At 51.1% G+C, this 21,760-nt stretch overlaps 5 protein-coding genes, 1 non-coding gene and 1 pseudogene across 8 annotated transcripts; 4 read left to right on the top strand and 3 right to left on the bottom strand.

Annotated features, from left to right (window-relative positions):
* Positions 1-523: 523 nt before the first annotated feature.
* On the top strand, positions 524-3,415 carry LOC112890219. The gene is made up of 7 exons (XM_025957120.1): positions 524-832; positions 1,125-1,214; positions 1,310-1,390; positions 1,503-1,634; positions 2,482-2,700; positions 2,852-2,944; positions 3,015-3,415. Exons 1-7 carry the CDS (start codon positions 617-619, stop codon positions 3,177-3,179), a joined length of 996 nt encoding a protein of 331 aa, XP_025812905.1. The 5' UTR covers positions 524-616; the 3' UTR covers positions 3,180-3,415.
* A 185-nt stretch (positions 3,416-3,600) lies between these two features.
* On the top strand, positions 3,601-7,053 carry LOC112890599 (protein ELC-like). Of its 3 annotated transcripts, XR_003228319.1 has the most exons (3): positions 3,601-5,005; positions 5,315-5,547; positions 6,820-7,053. XR_003228319.1 is itself a non-coding variant. In XM_025957472.1 (2 exons), the coding sequence occupies exon 1, from the start codon at positions 3,750-3,752 to the stop codon at positions 4,941-4,943; it is 1,194 nt and encodes a 397-aa protein (XP_025813257.1). In that variant the 5' UTR covers positions 3,601-3,749; the 3' UTR covers positions 4,944-4,951; positions 6,820-7,053. The 3 variants fall into 3 exon arrangements, 1 of the variants encoding a protein (XP_025813257.1); XR_003228318.1 differs by lacking the exon at positions 5,315-5,547; XM_025957472.1 differs by lacking the exon at positions 5,315-5,547 and having other exon boundaries at positions 3,601-4,951.
* Positions 7,054-7,771: 718 nt separating this feature from the next.
* Positions 7,772-9,026, bottom strand: LOC112890616 (annotated as a pseudogene).
* A 357-nt stretch (positions 9,027-9,383) lies between these two features.
* On the top strand, positions 9,384-9,455 carry TRNAT-CGU. Its single transcript has one exon. It is a non-coding gene; the product is annotated as a tRNA-Thr (tRNA).
* Positions 9,456-13,278: 3,823 nt separating this feature from the next.
* On the top strand, positions 13,279-16,149 carry LOC112881409 (U-box domain-containing protein 44-like). The gene has a single exon (XM_025946074.1). It carries the CDS (start codon positions 13,458-13,460, stop codon positions 15,942-15,944), a length of 2,487 nt encoding a protein of 828 aa, XP_025801859.1. The 5' UTR covers positions 13,279-13,457; the 3' UTR covers positions 15,945-16,149.
* Positions 15,982-18,855, bottom strand: LOC112881422 (metal tolerance protein C2). Its single transcript, XM_025946094.1, has 10 exons — positions 18,457-18,855; positions 18,092-18,200; positions 17,774-17,813; positions 17,259-17,335; positions 17,067-17,155; positions 16,880-16,949; positions 16,738-16,776; positions 16,496-16,646; positions 16,304-16,393; positions 15,982-16,225 (listed from the first exon to the last, which is right to left on the bottom strand). Exons 1-10 carry the CDS (start codon positions 18,773-18,775, stop codon positions 16,127-16,129), a joined length of 1,083 nt encoding a protein of 360 aa, XP_025801879.1. The 5' UTR covers positions 18,776-18,855; the 3' UTR covers positions 15,982-16,126.
* Positions 18,856-19,120: 265 nt separating this feature from the next.
* LOC112881415 lies at positions 19,121-21,300 on the bottom strand. The gene has a single exon (XM_025946081.1). It carries the CDS (start codon positions 20,947-20,949, stop codon positions 19,639-19,641), a length of 1,311 nt encoding a protein of 436 aa, XP_025801866.1. The 5' UTR covers positions 20,950-21,300; the 3' UTR covers positions 19,121-19,638.
* Between the last annotated feature and the right edge of the window lie 460 nt (positions 21,301-21,760).

Below are 21,760 nucleotides of genomic sequence, written 5' to 3'. Positions count from 1 at the left end.
AAAACTATCAATATGTAACATGATTCATCATGCCATATATTTTCATACAATACCTATTTTTATCATAAATACTAAAATATTTTTATTTATAAATTTAGTTAAATTTAAGATAATTTGATTTAGTAGAAGAAATTAAGAGCAACTTCAAGAGACTCTTTATATCTTTCCTCACTATTAGGAATATAGATTTTGATGAAAATAACCCTCCAACAGCTTCTCTAAGTGGTTATCCAAATGTAGCCATTTTCCATTCCGCATTTCTCGCTAGCTAAAAATAGATAACGAAAATAGTTTTCTAGGAGTGTACATAAGATATAAAAATGCTGTTAAAGAGAGAAAATATATAGAAAATAATTTTTATGCAGAAAGTTTTTTAAATAATAATAATTTAAAGAGTGAAATTTAGAAAGATTGTTAGAGATACTCTCACAGAACACTTTTTTTTTTGGGAACGGAGGCCACTGGCCAAACTACGCTGATCTCGGCCGTCCCTTCACGTTGGAGGGGCTCACAGGCATCGCAGGCCGTATCCTTTCTGTTTTTCTCTCGCAGCAATTACAGCCGTCCTCCTCCCCCAATCTCATTCAATTCAATCTCCGCCGCCGCCGCCGCCGCCATGTCCCCGTCGCTCCTCCTGCTTCCCTCCTCCACTTCCACCTATAGTAAGAGGGTTCCGCCTCCGCGGTCGCGCTGCTTCGCCTCCCCCTCGAGCGTCCCTTTCCCCCCGCGGGCGCGCCACAGCATCCGCCTCGTGCGCGCCGCCGAGCAGGAGCAGCCCAACGGTGCCGCCTCTGGAGGCGATGCCACGGCCAACCCTATCAACAACGGCCTGGTGAGTATGGTTGCCCTTTACCTTTACTCTATCATATCAATCCTGCATAGTCTAGGATTTTAGCTACATACTACTAGAAAGTGTGATGAGATGGGCATCAATCTTCCAATCTCAATAACGTCTCTAGATCATAAACCACGAGCGCATACATCTCCCGCCGTGCCTACTTATTTCACCTTGACACTCGACGTTGAGCGGATGGGTGAAATTTTGGTATAAAGATACAAATTCTCACCTGTTCATGGAGCCAGCTACAAAAGTCATGCTTATGTGTTGTTTCCTTCCTTAACAGCCCAAGAACAGGAGGGATATTCTCCTAGAATACGTCAAAAATGTCCAACCAGAGTTTATGGAGCTCTTCATAAAAAGAGCTCCAACGCAGGTTTGTTTTCATCTCTTCATTTTTATGTAAAACGGCTCATGATTTCATAAAATATACTTATACGCTGACATTCCCCTCCATATGTTTTCTTAAAGGTTGTTGAGGCCATGCGGCACACGGTGACCAATATGATTGGGACTTTACCACCACAATTTTTCGCTGTAACTGTCACGACGGTAATGGGAGCTTCCAATTCCTATGCTTGTTTTCCCTGTGGCACATTTACACGACATTTGAGTATTTTGTTGTCTCTTTCATGACATGCTCGATTGCCTTTCATCAACACAGGTTGCTGAAAATCTGGCTCAGCTTATGTACAGTGTCCTAATGACTGGATACATGTTTAGGAACGCACAGTACCGCCTGGAGTTGCAACAGAGTTTGGAGCAGATTGCTCTTCCTGAACCGGAAGAAGAAAAGGTAAGCTATCCACCATTGCCACCATGTACTTCTAAAAGGTATATATGATTAAACGACTGCCATGCTCATATCTGAGCTTTTTATGATTACAGTGTACACAGGTCCTAGTGGTGCCGTGTGTATTCTTAAGTAAATATGGCTGAGAAAGTTTGTCACCTTTAAAGTTTGCCGCTTTTCACTAGTGCCCTTAGCTAAAAAGCTCCTCTGGAGAACTGAGAGTAATATTTAATAGATATGTAACTATCTTGATCTTTCATTAGTTCAAAACTGTATGGTGAATAACTCATCGTGTTCTGTATTCAGCTCTCTGCCTTTGCATGATAGCATGTATTTAATGGTGCTGAGGACACAATTAAAAGGAGTAAAGGACCATATGTTTTTGGAATCTTCAATCTACTGTTATTCATTTAAGCTCTTCTCATAGGAAGTATGCTTTCTGACTACACGACTAGTGGGGACAAGAACAAAGGAAGACCCCATTAAATTGTTTGAGAAGAAAATTTAACTTTCATAGTTGCTGGTGCTTGTGTCTCGCTATTTTGTTCCTGGACTTAAGATTGGATTACGGAATGGATGTTGGTATGCCATATGATTGCTTGGTTTGTGCCACACCAAGAGCTTTCTTTTGTCCTACTCCTTTGCATTCTTGTACTTGCTGATCTCTCTTCAATCAATGTTACAAGGAGATGCTGGTAACCAGGTTTTCCAGTCCATGTGTTTATGCTTATTACTCGACTATCGTGCTCCAAGAATCACACCTCCAACGAACTATTTTGCGGTCTTGGGTGTTTTTACATATTTGGTTCCATATGCAGAGTTTACTAATATGAATGCGTTGTGTTTGTAGGATTCATCAGATTACGCTCCTGGAACCCAGAAAAAGGTAACTGGGGAAGTAATCCGATGGAACAAGGCCACTGGACCTGAGAAAATCGACGCTGTAAAATATATAGAGTTGCTTGAAGCAGAGATTGATGAGCTGAGCCGTCAAGTTGCTAGGAAATCCTCGCAGGGAAGTAATGAGCTGCTGGAGTATCTGAAGAGCCTAGAACCACAGAATTTGAAGGTACATACATGTGTTTGTAGATTTGTTTTTTTGAAAAGATGTGTTTGTAGATTTTTACAATGGTTCTTTTGTTTCCATCCATCCATCCATCCATCCCGAGGAGCAGAGGATATATCTGTTGGTGGATCTGACAAAGGGAAGCTGATTGCAGGAACTGACGAGTACTGCTGGGGAAGACGTCGTCTTTGCTATGAATGCATTCATAAAGCGTCTCCTGGCAGTCTCCGATCCGGAGCAGATGAAGGTGAGGGATACATAACTGCATGGCTGATATTGTGTCTTATGTTTCTGAAACAAGAAGTTGTGGCTTGCAGACCACAGTGTCCGAAACAAGCGCGAACCAGCTGGCCAACTTGCTGTTCTGGTTGATGATCGTCGGGTACAGCATGCGCAACATCGAAGTGCGGTTCGACATGGAGCGGGTGCTGGGCTCTCCCCCGAAGGTTGCCGAGTTACCACCTGGAGAGACCATCCAGTAGTCAAGAAGGCGGCATGAATGAGCGACCACCGGGACAGTATTGTAGTTGTAGATGGAGGAGAGGCTTTGAAATGTTTTTGGTTGGTCTGTAGACCACTGGCCATTGCTTATGGTAGAGATTCTAGTGGTACATTTGTTTTTGATAAGGAGATTCTAGTACTTGACTTGCTCCTATCTTAGTACATGATTGATGATGACAAAAAGATGAGCATGATCGTCGAGGCCAATGCTTGACTAGTCTTTTCTTTTGCGTGTTGTGTGTGTTAATCTGGCAAATGCAAATATGCAATTTCCCAATCCTTCGAGGCCAAGTCGTCTTCTTTTTTTTTTTCAAAAAAGAAGAAAAAAGAAAAAAAAAGAGAGGCCAAAGCCTTCTTTGCAGCGGTTGACTGACAGGTGGGTCCAGGGCCGCATCCTCCCTCCCACCCCTTCCTCCTGTTCCAGTTCTCCTTCCCCACCCGCAACCCAGCCAGAGACGAGGGAGAGCAAGCAAAGCAAAGCAAATCAATCGAAATCAGATCGAAACCAACCCTAGCACGCTGCCCCGGATCCGATCCGATCGGATCCCTCGATGGCCCGCTCGCCGCCGCCTCCTCCGTCGGCCGGCGGCGCTCAGTACGCGCAGCAGTTCCTCAACACGGCGCTCTCGCAGCGGGGCCCCTCCGCGCTGCCCTACGCCGAGGACGTCAAGTGGCTGATCCGCAACCACCTGGTGGCGCTGGCCGAGGCCTTCCCCTCCCTCCACCCCAAGGCCGCCCTCTTCACCCACAACGACGGCCGCGCCGCTCACCTCCTCCAGGCCGACGGCACCATCCCCATCCACCACGCCGGCGCCTCCTACAACCTCCCCGCCGTCATCTGGCTTCCCGAGCCCTACCCGCGCTCCCCGCCGCTCGTCTTCCTCTCCCCCACCCGCGACATGGTCATCAAACCCCACCACCCGCTCGTCGACCGCTCCGGCCTCGTCGCCAACGCGCCCTACCTCCGCTCCTGGGTCTTCCCCTCCTCCAACCTCGTCGACCTCGTCCGATCCCTCTCCCACCTCTTCGGCCTCGACCCGCCCCTCTTCACCAGGAACCCTCCTCCTGCCGCCAATCCCTCGCCGCAGCCTCCGCCCCCGCGGGTCTCTCCTTCCCCCTCCCCCTCCCCCTCTCCCTCCTACAGGCTCGGCGGCTTCCCCGCATCGCCCCAGCTCGCCCCCCGCCCGCCCCCCACCGAGGACCCCGCCGAGGTCTTCAAGCGCAACGCCGTCGCCAAGCTCGTCGACATGGCCTACGCGGATGCCGCTGCCCTGCGGACCGCGCGCGAGGCCGAGGTTGACGCCCTCTTCGCCGTCCAGGCGGAGCTGCGCCACAGGGGTGACCTCGTCGCCCAAGGGGTGCGCAAGATGGGGGAGGAGAAGGAGGCGCTTGAGCGCCGCCTGCAGGACGTCATGATGGCCACCGATGTCGTGGAGGCCTGGGTCACGGAGAACACCAGGAGAGGCAACACCCAGGCCACGGAGGGCGCCATCGAGCCAGCAGACGTGCTCTCCAGGCAGATGATCGAGTGCACAGCCGCAGATTTGGCGCTTGAGGATACCATCTACGCGCTTGACAAGGCCATTCAGGAAGGATCTGTGCCCTTTGACGGCTACCTCAGGAGCGTGCGCGCACTGTCACGCGAGCAGTTTTTCCACCGCGCGCTGTCTGCCAAGGTTCACACTGCGCAACAGCAGGCTAAAGTTGCTAGCATGGCAGCCCGGGCACCACAGTACTCATCCTAGGGATGATGGTCAGTATACTTGCTTGGTCTACAGCCGATCCGATTTTGTCTGTCTTGATGATGGTCAGTATACTTGCTTGGTCTACAACCGATCCGATTTTGTCTGTCTTAAGTGATTGTCTGTGTAAAGTTGTATTCCATGCCTGTTTATAACGATTACTTGATAGGACTGGATTGATAGGAAAGAACTTGTGTCAATAATAACTTTGAGTTTGAATTGCATCACATGATGTCATGTATGGTTTTTGAGCTTGCAGTTCATGTTGTGTGCTTTGTTTCTGTTCATCACAATTACTTTATAGTCCAGATCTTTAAATGTCTTGTTCTTCCTTGGAGATGAACTCACTTTGTCCTGTTTATATGAAATTTCAGAGGCCTTCTTGGTCCTCATTTGTTAAGTGCAGTGCAATCATGATGAAATTCATGCATTAGCTGATTGAGATTGCATGGGTTCATGATCACCTTGGAAGGTTGGATTTTCATTCCTTAGTTTCTAATGGCGCCTATGTGAAAGCTGGGAATTGTTAAGTTGATCAGTTCTAAGTTCGGGATAAGGTTGCTAGCATGGCACCACAGGCAACACAGTACGCAACGTAGGAATGATGGTCAGTATACATGCTTGGTCAACAACCAATCCGATTTTGTTTGTCTTAAGTACCTAGTCTGTGTAAAGTTTGTGCTGTTTATTTTACTGCTTACCAGGAAGGGGAAGATACAATTTTTGCCTTGTCAGCATTACTTGACACTGAATGGATGGATAAGAGCTTTAGTTCAAATTGTGTCACAGGTGGTCATGTATGGTTTTGAGCTTGCGAATTGCAATGCTTATTTCTTTTTTCTAATTTACAATTATTTGATTGCCTCATGATTGTACATCCACATGAATGTCTTTTTGTGGGAATTCTACCTGTTTGTAGAAAATTTCAGAGGCCTGACAGTTAGTTGCTCATTTGTCAATTGTCTTGTTGCAACCATTCATGGCATTAGCTGATTGCAATATATGTTGATTAATCGTTACCTTTGGAATCCTATAGATTCACATTCCTCTGTTTGTAGTGGAAACAGTTGTCTAGTATCAAGGCTGGGTTTTGTTTTTAACTGGATTACTTGATCAGTTGCGATTTCTGACATGTTCAAGTTATGATAATTGAATGTGAATCACCTTATTATCTCTGTCTGATATATAGTTATATAGAAACTGATGTACCATTTTGTCAGTATCAATTTCTAGAGTGGTGAAACTGAATACTTGAAATTCAACAGAACCCCTGTTTTCTTGTTTTTCTTCTTTAACCATAAATCAAAAAAAAATTCTACCTCCTTTCTTTTTCATGTATTTTTCTGATCAGGAAAAATAAAAAAATATGTCAGTTATTTTGAAGTTATTCTAATCTCGTACACACAAAAATTTGCAATTATTCATCTACTGCTGGAATCTGGAATTTGGATTTATTGTATCGATGCAAATTGGATTTGGATAGAAGGGTACATTCTTTTATTTTAGATAGAAGAAGAGCTAGTAGCTTTTGTTCTGGACAATGGGTTCCTGAAAGCAAACACTTTTCAGCTCATTTTCAAGTGGGTTATGTTACTAAGTTGGTGTTATTGCCATGCCTGCTATGTACCATACTTGTATGATTTCCTGATAGGTATGCTTTCAGCTCATAGTGTTCATTTGGTAGCTGCCAATGCATTCAACTCGTTCGCCTATAGAATTATTATGTATCAGGCTTAAACAATTTTTATACAACTTGGTTGTGTATAACCAAGAGCCTATGTTATGTTTTGTTGATTGTTGAGGTATTGCGTCTTTCTTTTCATTTCCTCTTAAGGTCTTGTGTGTCTATTTTCACTGTGTATATTATGATACTTTGCAGGGTGATTAACTGTACAATATTTTATGAAGAAAGCGAATTCATTCAAGTTGCTGGCCGTTTGAGATGGAGGCATTCAACATTTACATTGTGTTGTCATGGAGCCCTGCAAATATTTTGGATGTCGTAACACTGTACTAGAGTTTGAAATTCCCTGGATGGTTATGGGAGTTTTTGGTTGGGCTATTGAACCTGTGCGGTACAAATATAGTTTCAAGGAATTTGGAGTTGGGTAAATCAATCTTGCAATGCCTAGGGGTGTCATCTTACGATGTCAGCAGAGTGAGCGAGCATTCGAGGCGTTGCCTGTGCATGTTGCAGCAGGGCATGTCGTTCCAGGCAATTCAGAGCCACAAACCAGCAGCTGATGACCTTAAAAATTTCAATGGCAAGAAACGAGGAGTTGCTGGAGGAGCCTGCAAGCATATCAGGGCAGCAACCAGCCATCATGTAGTTCTCATCAACTCCACAACCGAACCACCAGATGACAGACCAAAAAACGAAAGTTCAAGCCCCTCTACTCAATGCAAAAAGTAATAAATAAGATTACACTAAGAAGAATTTCTCAATGAGCTGAACAAAACTGGGCAGAAGTAAACAGATCAGATGACAATATTCAAAAGGGCCTCGGATGGAAGGAAATATCATATTTACTGTGACTGATGATGGATGACATGCTTGGGAGGCTGTGAGCGTTCCGCCAGCTCCATCAAGCTCCTCTACTCATCAATGTAGATGATTGCTTCTGTGAGGATGAGGATGATTGCTTGCGCTTTGAACTGTCCACCACTTCCTGCTCATGAGCGCCGCCTTTGTCCAGAGGGCGCAATTTGAATTTTTATTTGTCTTTGTATCAAATTTGTCTGTCCTTCCTTAGGATTGTTTTTCTACATTTCTGAAGCACTTTTTATTTATTTAAGATATATACTCGTACAAGAAAAACAAACGAAATTATCCTGTGCATTTTGGCCACCTTAAACAAATTTCAACTCATTTCACATAGCAGCAGCAGCAGCCGCCGCCCCTCGTCTTGATCCGCCGGTCTGTTGCCGGTCGTCGTCCACAACTGATCCACCGGCGGCGACCCATGGCTGCGAGGCCACGTGCTCCAGAGCCTTTGTGACGTCGCTCATGGTGGGCCGGAGGTTGGGCTTGTCGTGCAGGCAGAGCGACGCGATGACGGCCGCCTGGTACAAGCCCCGGCGAGGGTACCGCCCCTGCAGCGCCGGATCCGCCAGCCCCGCGAGGTCGAGGAGGCGTCCACGGCCGTGCAGCTGCAGCTCCCCTAACTACTTCCACGGAGCCATATTCAAGGTGGTTGACCTACTTCCTCGGGTTGGAATCCTCCGTTTTGGAATACTTTACCTCATCCGTCCTGTGACCTATCCTCAGCCTCAGTCGTAGCCTGATCCACTCTCTTTTTCCCAGCAAGTGAATGCGAGTCCAGTTCACCCGAAGGAGTATCTCCGAGTTAAGGAGTGCCGAAGGGAAGAAAAACCAAGTGAAAGAAGAAGTGCTAAACAGCACACCCACTGTCGCTGCAGGTAGGGCCGCGCCCACACCAGCAGCCTCTGCTCCTCATCCCTGCCGGCGTCGATGGCCCGGCGGCCCGTGATGAGCTCCAGGAGCACGACGCCGAAGCTGTACACGTCGGACTTGACGCTGAGCTTCCCCGTGACGGCGTAGTCCGGCGCGCAGTAGCCGTAGGTGCCCATGACGCGCGTGGACACGTGGGTGTCGTCGCTGACGGGTCCCAGCTTGGCGAGCCCCAAGTCCGACAGCATGGGGCTCAGGTCGTCGCCCAGGAGGATGTTGGACGGCTTGAGGTCGCGGTAGATCACCGGCGGCGTCACCACCTCGTGCAGGTAGCGCTAGCGGAGGCCGCGGGCGGTGCCGACGGCCACCTTGACGCGCGCGTCCCAGCCGAGCTTATTGGGCTCCTGGCCCTGGCCGCCGGCGGCAGCGGGGAAGAGGTGCGCGTCCAGGCTGCCGCGCGGGAAAAACTCGTAGACGAGGAGGCGCTCCTGGGCCTGGGCGCAGTAGCCTACCAGGGACACCACGTTGGGGTGGTGGAGCAGCATCAGCATGGTGCACTCCACCATGAATTCGCGGCTGCCCTGCGCGCCGCCGCGGCGGAGCTTCTTGACGGCGACCTCCCCAACGTGGTCGAGGCGCCCCCGGTAGACCCTGCCGAAGCCGCCCTCGCCGACGAGGTTGGAGCTATGGAAGCCGCCCGTGGCGGCGGACAGCTGCGCGAGCGTGAACTTGCGGGTGGTGTGCAGGAGGGGGGAGTTCTGGGCGGAGGGGCTGGTGCAGGGGTCGCCGTCGTCGGGGTGGGCGCGGCGCAGGCAAGAGATGAAGCAGCTGACCATTGGCGCCGGCGGGAGGAGAATGGAGAGGGATGGCCATGGCGGTCATGGCCTAACAAATAACAATGGGCGGCGGGTTCAGTTGAGATGGATCCTCCGGCGAGCCCGTCGTGGGCTGAGCTCTGCTGTGAGCCGGTGACCAACCAAACATTTCTATTTTAAGGTCACGTAGTCTATCAGTTGGAACCAAAACAAAATGCCTCCGTAGCATAGTGGTAGTGCGTTCGCTTCGTAAGCGAAAGGTCGCGAGTTCGATCCTCGCCGGGGGCTTGTTTTTTTTATTTTTTCAGTTTTATTTTCCTTTTTAGGGGAATAATTATTTTCTTGCTATCTATAGGGCACACTCCAACCTGTCGTGGGCGTGGCGTTTGTGATTGTTATAGCTGCGACCTTACTCTGCTTTACTTATTTGATGATGAGAACATTGCATTGCATGACTTGGTGAGAGAGAGAGCGCGTGCGTGCCACCAGCCGGAATAATTGCCGGTCGTCGTTGGTATTAGGCTCCGGTTACTTTAATCCCATTACATCAAATGAGTATGAAATAAAATATATTATCGGTACATTCAGACAGGTACCTTCTACTAGTGTATCTAGTCCGAGGAGTGCGAGCTTATCCGTAACCTCGCACTAAACTTCTCGACGATAGAACATAAGACCCGAGCCTAACAATTGGGGGCACGGTCTCCGGATCTCCCCTAGATCCGGTGCCTCCACGTGCCCGCAAGAACAAAGTGCTTATGAACAGTTACCACGGACCCGGACCACCGCGGAATGGTCTTGGGCTCCTACGTGTGGAAGCCGGACTCCTAGGGAGCCTGAGCGCCTGGGCCAGGCAGGGGGGCCTGGACATCCCACCCCACCAAGGAGGCGGCCGCTAAATCAGCACCGCCACGTGTCCGGTGGATACCAGCCTTCTGCGTTGACAGCACGTTGGGCAGATATGGGTGACAGCACGGTAAGCCCGCCAGTTACCGAAGCGGCCCGCCAGTTACCGAGACGGTTCGCAGGACATGGGGACGTATGGTCACAACACAGCGCCGCGCATGTGGGCGAAGAGTTATTATGACCTGCTGCAGGAAGGCCACAACGTGCGCTGCTACAGTGCGCAAGGCTACATCACGGCAGGTCAGTATAGCACCTTCGCCTATCAGCGGGAGCTGACTCTACATCGACAGCACGACTCCCTCTACGCATATCAGCGGCAGCAGACCCTATGCTAGCAAGACGGCACAAGACCATATCTAGACGAAGGATACGCATGGAGGCCGACGAGGAAGATCTCCGGATCTGAGGCATTTAAGGCTCCAATGTATACGTTGTTTAATATATCGCCGGGTCCACCTGTCAGGGCCCCGCTAGTGTTCGCGCTCCCCTTGAGCATATAAAAGGGAGAGCACGCACGTTAAAAGATTCACAGGCACACAAAGGTTCACACTCACGCAGGATCAGGAGTTCCTCCTCCAAACTCACAAACAATACATCACACAGTGGACGTAGGGTATTACACTCAGGCGGCCTGAACCACTCTAAACCTGTGTGTGCTACTCATGTTCATACGTCTCTAGATCGAGCATTTCTGGACTACCCCCAAACTCATCCTAAACTAGGATTAGGCGGGTGCACTCCGCCACCCAGCTGGAGAAATCCTTCGATATATATTTATAAAACTTATTTGCACAGATGGATACTAATTCGCGAGATGAATTTAATGAGCCTAATTAATCCATAATTTGCTACAGTGATGCTATTGGATCGGTTGATGAGCATGCCATTGGATCGGCCCTTATTCAAGAATTTAAAGAAAAAGAATGTGTGATTTATTACATCAACAGAAGACTCTTCGATGCAGAAATTAGGTATTCTCCAGTTGAGAGATTATGTTTGTGCTTATATTTTTCATGCACTAAGCTTAGGTATTATTTATTATTGGCTGAATGCGCTGTCGTGTGTAAGGATGATGTCGTCAAATACATACTATCATTGCCGATTTTAAATGGGAGAATTGGGAAGTGGATCATGACTCCATCGGAGTTTGATTTGCAGTATGAATCGGCTAAAGCCGTTAAAGGGCAAGTTATGGCCAATTTTGTTACTCAGCAATGCTCCAGAGGTTACTGTCGTGGAGCCTGCTCCGTGGACATTATTTTTCAACGGATCATCTTGTGAAAAGGGTTGAGGTATCGGTATAGTTCTTATATCACCTCAGGGGGCAACCTTTGTATTTTCCCTGCCGATTCCTGAAACATCAACCAATAATCAGGCAGAACTCCAGACGTCAGGCCTCGCGAGTTGCGTCGAAGTAGAGGTCACGAGCCTCGTTCCTCTGACGAAGGAAGCGTCGAGCGTCGTCCCCGTCATAGGAGTCGGCGGAGCCGGTGGAAGAGCTCGCTGGGGCTGCGGGGGGTGCGCCGCGGACGACACTGGAAGCTTCGCTGGCCATAGAGATGGCCCTGCAAGGTTGAGAAGATCAGTGGTACGAATATAAGGATGTGCGAAGATAAAGATTCTCTCACCCTTGGCGGCGGAGACAAGCATGAAGGTGTTGATTAGCGCCGAATGGACCTTCTGCCGGTCGTTTGTTGCTAGCCATGGTCTAAATCTGAGAATGGCTTGGGAGAAAATTGGGGAAGATGGAACGACAGCAGATGTGGCTTGATTCCTTTTGCCTTGAGCCCGTATTTATAACCGTAGAGGGGAGTATGCATCGAATACTGGTTGGAGGACTCGAAGCGTCGCGCTGCTACAGTTGATAGGAAAGTGGAAGGATCAGGTACACGCATCGGGAGGAGGTGTGGAGTAAGTTGAAAAGACTGATATGTATGATGTGGATCAAGGGGTCGTCCGCGCATGGATCAGAAAGTCAATCATGACCGGAGAGAATTTTGAAAAAAATATTTTATTTCAAAACCGGGGGCATGTGTTGACACTGTTTTTTAACACGTGTCTGGCCGATGACGAGGCGAGGAAGATAGCCGATGGAAGCGGGGCGATCTTGCTGATGTGGTGTCACAACCGATGGAGCAGAATTGGCGCTCATGGTTTAAATCACCGAGTTATCATGTAGAGTTCGAGTCGTGTGCTAGTTGATTAGTTATAGAAAGTCTATTTTAGTTTTAGTCAAGTCATATTGGCCTACGGGTTTGTAATCAAAGATCGCACAATCAATACAACGAATTCTTTTCTTTACTGTCGGCGACTTCGCCACACCCTATAGCTTTTTCTTCTTTTAACGAGTTCTTCCGGTTAGCAGGGCTGGATCGCTTTGAGCTTCAGCTTGCTGGTAAGTTTCATGTTTACCAAGCAAATTAGATCTTTGATTGACGGCACATCGCTTCTTTCTCGATCTATTTACTCACTGGTTATCGATATTTTTTAATCTTTGTGAGGTTAAATTTTTTCTAGTCTTTCTTAGTTTAACCTTTATCACAGTTATCCAGCTTAGATCTCAAGCTTCCTATCGGCTGTAGCTACATATTTATTGATCCAATTTATCATATAGATTATAACTGATTAGATCTGGAACTAGATGTTGTTCTTAAAGTATTGCTGAGCAATCGATATTGCTTCCTAATAATTTTAACAAATATTTATCGAGCTTTTGACCAATACTGTCTTGGAACGGTTCGGAAATCCAGTCAATACGTTCTGGTATTTGACGTTGCCTTATTTATTGTCAATTACAGATCAAATTGACTGGCACGTCTAGCATCTATGCGAAGTTATTTGTAGCATGCGCTGGACTAAAGCAAATATCTCGGATCCTCGTGTTCCCGGATCCCCGTGTGGTGTTACGCAGACGATAGCCGGTTCTTTTTCGTCAACGGAAACCAAATACCCCCCTTAGTATTGATTGATGGATGGGCTTATTTTGATTTCTTTTAAAAGAATTATTTTGATTATTTAGAAGGTTTATTACTAATAAAGTAGTAGATAGATGGGGTGGGACGAGGGGGGAGTCGTGCAAGCAAACTAGTTTGTTGATCGAGAGGGTTGACTTGACAAGCCCGGGGCGGGGCCTGGCCGCAGGAGCCTAAGCTACCTACCACAGCCGGGGTGGGGCCCGCGTGGCAGCCAGGGGAGACCAGTAGCCGACTGTCTCGGACTCGGCTCCTCTTCCACCTCTGGCTCCGTCCGTCCGTCCTTCCCTCCCTCCCTCTCCATCCCCATTCAACGCGCCGGCCCAGGTCGCCAAGCAAGCTGCCCTCCGATCGTGTCCTGGCCGCCGCTGCCGCTAATTGATCGATTGCAGTTGAGACAGGGGCCGGAAGGATGGCGGCGCACGACTATTCCGGCGACAGCGAGCTTGAGGACCCATCCTACCAGGAGCCCGCCTTCGAGGCCTTCATGTGCCCTCTCACCAAGCAGGTGATGCACGACCCTGTGACCATCGAGACGGGGCACACCTTCGAGCGCGAGGCCATCCTCAAGTGGTTCAGGGAGTGCAGGGACAGCGGCAGGACGCCGACGTGCCCCCTGACGCAGGCGGAGCTGCGCGCCGCCGACATCAGCCCCAGCATAGCCCTGCGCAACGCCATCGACGAGTGGAGGGCAAGGAACCAGGACAAGGAGCTCGACAAGGCCAAGCTGCAGCTGCAATCCCAATCCCAGCCCCAGGACGACGACGCCGCCGCCCAGCTGCCCCTGCGAGCTCTCGGCTACATCTCCCACATGTGCCACGCCAGCACCGCCAACAAGAACCTGGTGCGCAGGCAGGGCATCATACCCGCGGTCGCCGCCATGCTCAAGAGCAGCAGCAGAAGGGTCCGCCTCAAGGCTCTCGACCTCCTCCGCGTCCTCGTCGAGGGCAACGACGACAACAAGGAGGAGCTGGGGCAAGGCGGCGACACCATACGCACCATCATCAAGTTCTTGTCCAACGACCATGTCCAGGAGAGGGAGTTGGCCGTGTCGCTGCTGCACGAGCTCTCCAAGCTCGACCCCATCTGCCAGAGGATCGGAGCGGTCTACGGGGCCATTCTTCTCCTGGTCGGGATGGGGAGCAGCAAATCCGACAACCCTGCGGCCGTGGAGAAAGCCGAGAGCACCCTCAGGAACCTGGAGAGGTACGAGACCAACGTCAAGCAGATGGCCGAGAACGGCAGGCTCCAGCCTCTGATCACCAAGCTCATCCACGGCACGCCTCAGGTCCAGCTTGCCATGGCCGAGTACCTTGGCGAGCTCGCCCTGGCCAACGACGTCAAGGTCGTGGTGGCGGAGCAGGCCGGGCCGCTGCTGGTCAGCATCATGAAGTCGACGGGCAGCAGCCTGCCGGCGAAAGAGGCGACGCTCAAAGCCCTGAGGGAGATCTCGTCCAACGAGTCCAGCGCCAGGATCCTGCTCCAGGTGGGCATCCTGCCGCCGCTGGTCAAGGACCTCCTCTCCGTGGGCGCCGGCCACCTGCCCATGAGGCTCAAGGAGGTGTCGGCCGCCATCCTGGCCAACCTGGTGGCGTCCGGGTCGCTGGACGCCGAGACGGCCGGGGAGACGCTGCTGTCGGAGGATGTGCTCCACAGCCTGCTCCACCTCATCAGCAACACCGGCCCCGCCATCGAGTGCAAGCTCCTCAGCGTCCTCGTCGGGCTCACCGGCTCCCCGGCCACCGTGGCCGACGTGGTCTTCGCCATCCGCAGCTCCGGCGCCACCATCAGCCTAGTCCAGTTCGTGGAGGCCGCGCACCGGGAGATCCGCCTCGAGTCCCTCAAGCTGCTGCGCAACGTGTCGCCGTACATGGGCGCGGAGCTCGCGGACGCCCTCGGGGGCCACCTGGGCAGCCTGCTGAGGGCGGTTTACGACGACCGCAGCGGGGGCGTGACGGAGGAGCAGGCGGCGGCGGCGGGGCTGCTGGGCGACCTCCCCGAGAGGGACTGGGACCTGACGCGGCAGCTGCAGGAGCTGGGCGCGTTCCGGGCGCTGGCGTCCAAGCTGGTGGAGCTCCGGCGGGGCACGATCCGCGGCAACCGACACGTGGCGCCCTTCACGGAGGGCGCGGTGAAGGTGCTCTACAGGGTGACGTGCGCGCTGGGGGAAGGCGGGGGGGAGTACGTGGAGGTGGCGCGGGAGCTGGGCCTGGCGCCGCTCTTCGTCGACCTGCTGCAGCAGCAGATGAGCAGCGGCCTCGACGCCGTGCTGCTCTACTCGGCCATGGCGCTGGAGAACCTGTCGCTGCAGTCGGGGAGGCTGACGGCCGTGCCGGAGCCGGCGCCGGCGCCGCGGGGCCTCCTCCTCATGTGCGCGTGCCTCGGGGGAGGGACGCCGGCGCCGGCGCCCGGGGCGCTGGGCACGTGCCGCGTGCACGGCGGCTTCTGCTCGCTGCGTGAGAGCTTCTGCCTGGCGGAGGGCGGGTGCAAGGCGGTGGAGCGGCTGGTGGCGTGCCTGGAGCACGCGGACGCGCGGGTGGTGGAGGCGGCGCTGGCCGCGCTGTCGACGCTGGTGGGGGACGGCGTGGCGAACGCGGCGGAGGGCGTGCTGGTGGTCGGCGAGGCGGAGGGTCTGCGCCCCGTGGTGGAGGTGCTGGTGGAGAACCGGACGGAGGCGCTGCAGCGGCGGGCCGTGTGGGCGGTGGAGCGCATCCTGCGCGTCGAGGACATTGCAGAGGAGGTGGCGGCGGACCAGACCGTGGCGTCAGCGCTCGTCGAGGCCTACCGCAACGGCGACGCCCGCACCCGGCAGACGGCGGAGCGCGCGCTCCGGCATCTCGACAGGATCCCAAACTTCTCCAGCGCCTTCCACCACGCCAAAGCCAGCAGGGGGGCATGAACAAGAACAACATCTTCCTGGCAGTAGCAGTGGTTCATTGACGATGGCAAAACCACCAAACCACCATCTCTCTTTCTGAGTGTGCATAGGCAAATACAGCTGTGATTATATGATGTATGCATGTATTTTGATGGATTCATGTATGTGTTTATATAAACAAACGGAGCATAGTATGAGACAAACTACGACTCAGTTTGGACGGTCAGATCCTGAATGCCCAAATCTTGATAGAGACCATGCGCGTATTCAAGGACCGCCCGATCGTCGGCGCCACTCTTCACCTATGCAATGCAAAGCAATCAACATCAGCCACCAGAAATGCATAACAGGCTTTGCAGCTCGGTGTCAATGGGTTTTACCCTGATGGACAGAGATCCAACAGCCTGACCAGGTACAAGCTCCCAAAATCGACCTTGCCATACTTCGGAAACATCTTCACAAGCAATAATCTGGAGAAATATATATCACTTCCTCATGTGTCTGACAGTCTGAGTGCATCTTTTTTTTTTTTGTATTGAACCGAGCAAACGTCTAGCTGAGCCACTGTTTACCTGTCTGGAACACTTCGCAAATGCTGAAGGTGGCACATTGCCAGGTGCAATTTGCAGTAGGATATTACCAGTGGCTTTAAACAACGGCAAAACAAGCATGAAAACTGCCACCGAGACAATCCCCAGGCACAGAACTTCAGCATTCTCGATCCTGCGAGTTTTAGCACAAAGAGAATTAGTGGATAGCCACAAGTCACCATGATAAGTGGTAAGCGCAGAGAAACCCTCAAAAATATATTTACCCCAATGAAAGAAACCAAGAAGCTAGTATCAAGCCAGCACTGCAAAAGAATGAACATGTGTCAATTAAAATCAATGGGTGGCAACTGGCAAGGTACCAAAGTCTAAAATGAACAAGGGAAGAGCTCAACAATATGCATGTACCTCCGTATCGAATCTGCCAAGACATGCAAACAGACCGAGTGGTAATTCATATCCTCCGCATTCCTGTAAACTGGCATTCATAAATGAGATCGCGTTAATCAAACTGTTTAAGTTCTAATTCTTACATGGGAACAAATACAATTTGCCATTTGCAACAGAAGCAGGAGGACATAAGCTGCTTTGATACCTATGTTAACACGAGCATAGCTCCGAAAGAACCAAACACCAAGTAAGTTAACCAAAAGGTTGGTGACAGCAGAAACAATGAGATAATGCCTGAAAGACAGTTTTTTAGAAGACAAGATGGTGTCAGCACGAACCCACAGAAAGCAAAGAAAGACAGGCCATCTGACGACACTTGGACATAGATGGCACTTACTTGTGCTCTGATTCATCTTGCATAAATGCATGCAATGCTTCAACGGCCAAGGAGAAAGACAGGAACAATAGAAACACCTGTCTACACAAAGAAGCATATGGTGGTGGTCAAAATGTTAGCACGAAGTAAAAGGCCAGAAAGGGCACAACAATGTTAAAAAGCAAGTACAGTGCTCGAAAAAACAGCCGAATCAATATGCACGTAAGCACATGAACAGAGTATTCAGGCAAGTGGTAGGGACAGTGTACTGATGTAGTGCACATGATAAGCAAGTGAATACGAAAAGAAGGGATGAACTTCAGCGCTGTCATCAAAAAAATGTTTAACGATACTACCATGTATGTTCACTTCTTTCCATTTGGTGTCTGTACACAAACGGGAAAGACAATGGAAGTTAACAGAAAATGGTTGAGATAAGAAATCTAAACTTCAAAGTTGGACTTGACAGGGGGCATTTCGTACAATTGCATGCACATGTATTAGTAAGAATGTAAGATAGAAAGCTGGAAGCTTACAGCATTCGTAAAGGCAGCCAGAACCTCCAACCTTTTGTACCTGAAAGAAAGCAGGTAACAATGAGTGTGAATTAGTGCAGAGATGAATAGCACTAGAGCCTGAAAGCAAACAAGTTTTATAGTGCCCATTTTGGAAAAGGTGGTTGCCAGGTGGGCAAAATCAGAATAGGTGTGGCCACGGTTGACTAGTAACTTGTAACATTTTTTTTAAGAAAACGAAGGAATCATGAATAGGTAGTTAGATTGCATAAAAGAAGAAGATGAGATAGGAAAGAAAAACTGTGGCATAGAAAGCCGACAGGGAATAAGGTGACTGACCCATAGGTGTAGAGGTTATCAGGCTTGGTTCGAGATGCAGCCATCGCGAACAATGAGAAAGTTAGCAGGCCGCATCCAAAGGTCAGGTGGAAAGCATCTGAAACTAAGCCTGCAAAACAAGGGCAACAGTGATGATTGCGCTGCATTCTTCTTGGGTTCTTCCAGCAGCAGAAATGAAGCAGGAGATGGCGAGGCTGGGCATGAAAGCAGACTGAGTAGCGGATGCAGGATGCACTAGAATATAATAGCATGTTATGGATACGGAATTGCTAGCAAGTAGTAGCAATGAATCGATGAACGAACCACTAGGATAATTTAATGATGTCGTAATCATGAACCACTTGTAGGCGACGGGTGGTTCATACCTACGCGTCCGGTGAATAGGCCGATGGCGAGCTCGGTGGCGGAGTAGGCGACGTTGAGGGCGAGGAGGAGCGCAAGGCGTCGCATGGGGCGGCTGGCCGTGGCCAGGCGGAGGAGCTTCTTGCTGGGCTTGGGCCCCTGGTAGGGCGCGGGTATGGGTATGGGCATGGGCATGGGCATGGCGATGGAGGAGTCGGAGCGGGCGAGGCGCGGCGTGGCGGAGTTGGAGGAGAGCTGGCGGGAGAAGGCGAGGCGGCGGTCGCCACTGCTGACGACGCCGTAGTTGGCGTTCCACGCTGCCTTTGCCGTGGGGGTGTCCATGGCCGCCGCCGCCGCCGCCGCCGCCGCGCTCGTGTAAGACGAGATCTGCGGCCACTGCTTTATCGGGGGTGGACGGGTTCTCCGTTTGGTCAATGGAATCACACACCCACCCCACGCGAAGCGACATCCCTGGCCGTCCGATCCTAAATCTACGGTACGTACGACTCACCCCCTGTTTGCCAAAGCCAAAGGAGCACATGAGATGCTGCCGAAGCCAAGCCCAACCGAAGAATTCAGGCAGGCAGGCAGGCAGCTCAACTGGATCACATTCACACAGACCAAAACACAAACTATTGACGAATTGTTTGCCATGCGACAAGGGGGAAATCACATTACAGGCATGTATCAGCAACAGCATTCACATTGTGCAAACCATTGCCACCATTCTCTGTTATCAGAGATAACAACATCCACAATATAAGGAGGTTAGATGGTGCCGCACTTACAATCATCAGGTACAGGCCGCGGCGACAGCATAACTGGTACAACCAACACATCAAATAGCGCAACATCAGACAGAACAGGACACCGCCATTGGATACAGCAACAGCAACGACGAAAATGGTTACCAGAACAAAATCATCAATCATCTCAGTTCTTCCCTCCATATCTACCACTTTCAGCAGCTCTAAGCAGCGCGCTACAAAGTCTACGGGATCATCATAACAAGGAACAAGAGAAATAAACTCAAAATGGGACAGCAAACTTATTATACTGTCAATACCAGGCAGTATACATGATATGCAACATGTCTGTCTCCAAAACATGTCCAGTCCACGTTGCATCCCTTCAATCCGTCATTGACGCGTATGTACAGCACCGACAACCAGTACTGACTTCTCTTCTCCATGTTCCATGAGTCCTCACTGCCTAATCTCATCATTGTCCTCACCCATCTTCTTGTCCAACGCAGAATCAACCATCTCTATATCGTGTTCACCTGTCTTCTCCAAATCAGTCATCTCTATCTCCTGTTCGCCTGTCTTCTCTCTACCCAAAGCACCCTGCTTCTCTGCATCGTGCTTGCTGGTCTTCTCCGAACCACACAAAGCACCCTGCTCCTCAGCATCGGTTTTACCAGCCTTCTCTGAACCCACAGGCACAGCGACCTGCTCCTCTACATCGTGCTTGCCAGTCTCTTCCGAACCCACACCAACATGCTCACCAGTCTTCTCTGAACCCACAGCAGCCTGCATCGCTGCAGTTTGCCCTCCGCTCTTCTCAGATCCCAGATGAACCCCCTCTGCATCACCCTCACTGCTATTATTCTCTGACACCCCATGGACCCTCTCTGCATCATTCCCAGGAGGAGCTTCTTCCACTGCATTCTCACCACCCACAACGCCATCACATTGTGAAAATCGCGCCTCAAGCGCCTCCAGGCGGCGCCTCATGTCACCTACCTCCTGCTCCATCAAGAAGAGCCTCTCCTTCAGCGTCAGGTTCTCCTCCTCGAGGCGAGATACATGGGCATCCTGGTCATACTCATCGTCGTCCTCAAACACGTAGCCCCCAGCATCCTCCCCTCTCCCAGGGTAGACCATCTCAAAGCGGCTGAGGTCATGGTCGAGGCGGCGCTCCATCTCGACGTGCTCCTCGACGTCACTGCCGCTGGAGTTGCCGTCTTCATCGTCGTCGGATGCAGCAGCGTTGGGGTTGGCTCGCTGGGGGGAGCTGCGGAGGCGGATGAGGCCCTTCATGGAGCCGTAGCCGTCGACACCCCACTGCGCCTGGGCCATGTCAGCGAGTCCCTCGCGGGAGGGGGAGAGGCGCGGGGTGGGGAGCACGGCGGGCGTGACAGGGCATGGAGAGACGAGGGAGGCAATGCCGCCGGCGCGCTTGGCCCGGATGATGAAGGAGGTGGTGTTGCGCGGCGCGGCGGCCTTGTTCTTGTTCTTGGGGAAGAAGTACTTGCGGGCGGTGTTGGGGTTGCTGTTGTTGCTGTTCTTGAACCAGCGGCGAGCCTTGGCCCGGTTCTGCACCTGGAGGTCGCCGAGGGCCGGGGGCTGGTAGGCGGCGGCGGGGTTCTTGCGCTTCCAGCCGCGGTTGGGCGGGGGTAGGAAGGGCTGCGCCTTGGGTGCGGCGGCGGGGTCATCGGAGGGCGGAGGCATGGCGGCGGGAGGCGGCGGCGGCGGCGCCCCCCACATGGGGAACATCATCTGGCTGGGATCCATGGTCCTCCTGCTGCTGCTGCTGCTGCTGCTCCTCTCCTCTTGAGAATTTGTATTAGCAGGTGGTGGATCAAAGGGATCAACCCACCGAATCCCCTGCTAGCTTTTCGTCTTTCCCCCTCTCAGAAATGGAGAATCGAGATTGACGATGATGTCTAGATGTAGTGGAAATTCGATCGAACCAGGGACGAATCGATGGGTCGATGAGGCAACCGGCTGGAGGTCGTCCGATTTGATCGATAAATTGGCCCGGGAACGCAGACAAACCCTAACCCTAGCTCGACAAGGGGAGGGGAGAGAAAGAGAGAGAGGAGGAGAGTCGGGGTGGGTGGTCGGGTCGATGAGAAATTGAGAATGAGACCACCCCTCAGATTTAGATAAAAGAAAAAAAATGTTGTTACTCCCTCCGGAGTCCGGACCCTTCTATTCCAAGTAGGAGGAACAATAAACTACAGCACCATTTTATTAATTGGTATTAGGAGCTGTTATTAATTTGCGTACAGGCATGTCATCAAGTTGGAAGAACAATGGTGTCGATAGCCAGACCTATGCAACTGAACTTAATTATCTAGATCTATGTAAAATGTTTTAGCTTCCGTACAACTTGAATGACCGGTATCAAAATGCATCAGTATCTACGTCAACACTTTACGTATCGGTTAAAATAAAAAATGAAAAATACGTCTTACAGAAAGGGTTCGGAGAAAATACTATCAGGTAAGAGAACCTCTTGCCATACCACACGGTAGTATGCTGTTGGTCGATGGCTATCTAACCATATCTAAAATCTTGTTTTAATATTTCTAAATGCATA

The sequence above is a fragment of the Panicum hallii genome, chromosome 1, assembly GCF_002211085.1.
Source record: "Panicum hallii strain FIL2 chromosome 1, PHallii_v3.1, whole genome shotgun sequence".
In the NCBI taxonomy this organism is placed as follows: Eukaryota; Viridiplantae; Streptophyta; class Magnoliopsida; order Poales; family Poaceae; genus Panicum; species Panicum hallii.
This window is presented reverse-complemented; position numbering and strand designations above follow the sequence as displayed.

Coding starts and splice junctions, on each gene's coding strand:
- LOC112881409 (XM_025946074.1), top strand. CDS start 13,458: ATGGCGGCGCACGACTATTCCGGCGACAGCGAGCTTGAGGACCCATCC.
- LOC112890599 (XM_025957472.1), top strand. CDS start 3,750: ATGGCCCGCTCGCCGCCGCCTCCTCCGTCGGCCGGCGGCGCTCAGTAC.
- LOC112890219 (XM_025957120.1), top strand. CDS start 617: ATGTCCCCGTCGCTCCTCCTGCTTCCCTCCTCCACTTCCACCTATAGT. Junction 833..1,124: donor ACCCTATCAACAACGGCCTG/GTGAGTATGGTT, acceptor CTTCCTTAACAG/CCCAAGAACAGGAGGGATAT. Junction 1,215..1,309: donor TAAAAAGAGCTCCAACGCAG/GTTTGTTTTCAT, acceptor GTTTTCTTAAAG/GTTGTTGAGGCCATGCGGCA.
- LOC112881415 (XM_025946081.1), bottom strand. CDS start 20,949: ATGGATCCCAGCCAGATGATGTTCCCCATGTGGGGGGCGCCGCCGCCG.
- LOC112881422 (XM_025946094.1), bottom strand. CDS start 18,775: ATGGACACCCCCACGGCAAAGGCAGCGTGGAACGCCAACTACGGCGTC. Junction 18,201..18,456: donor CCTATTCACCGGACGCGTAG/GTATGAACCACC, acceptor CTTGTTTTGCAG/GCTTAGTTTCAGATGCTTTC. Junction 17,336..17,773: donor TGGCTGCCTTTACGAATGCT/GTAAGCTTCCAG, acceptor TTGTGTAGACAG/GTGTTTCTATTGTTCCTGTC.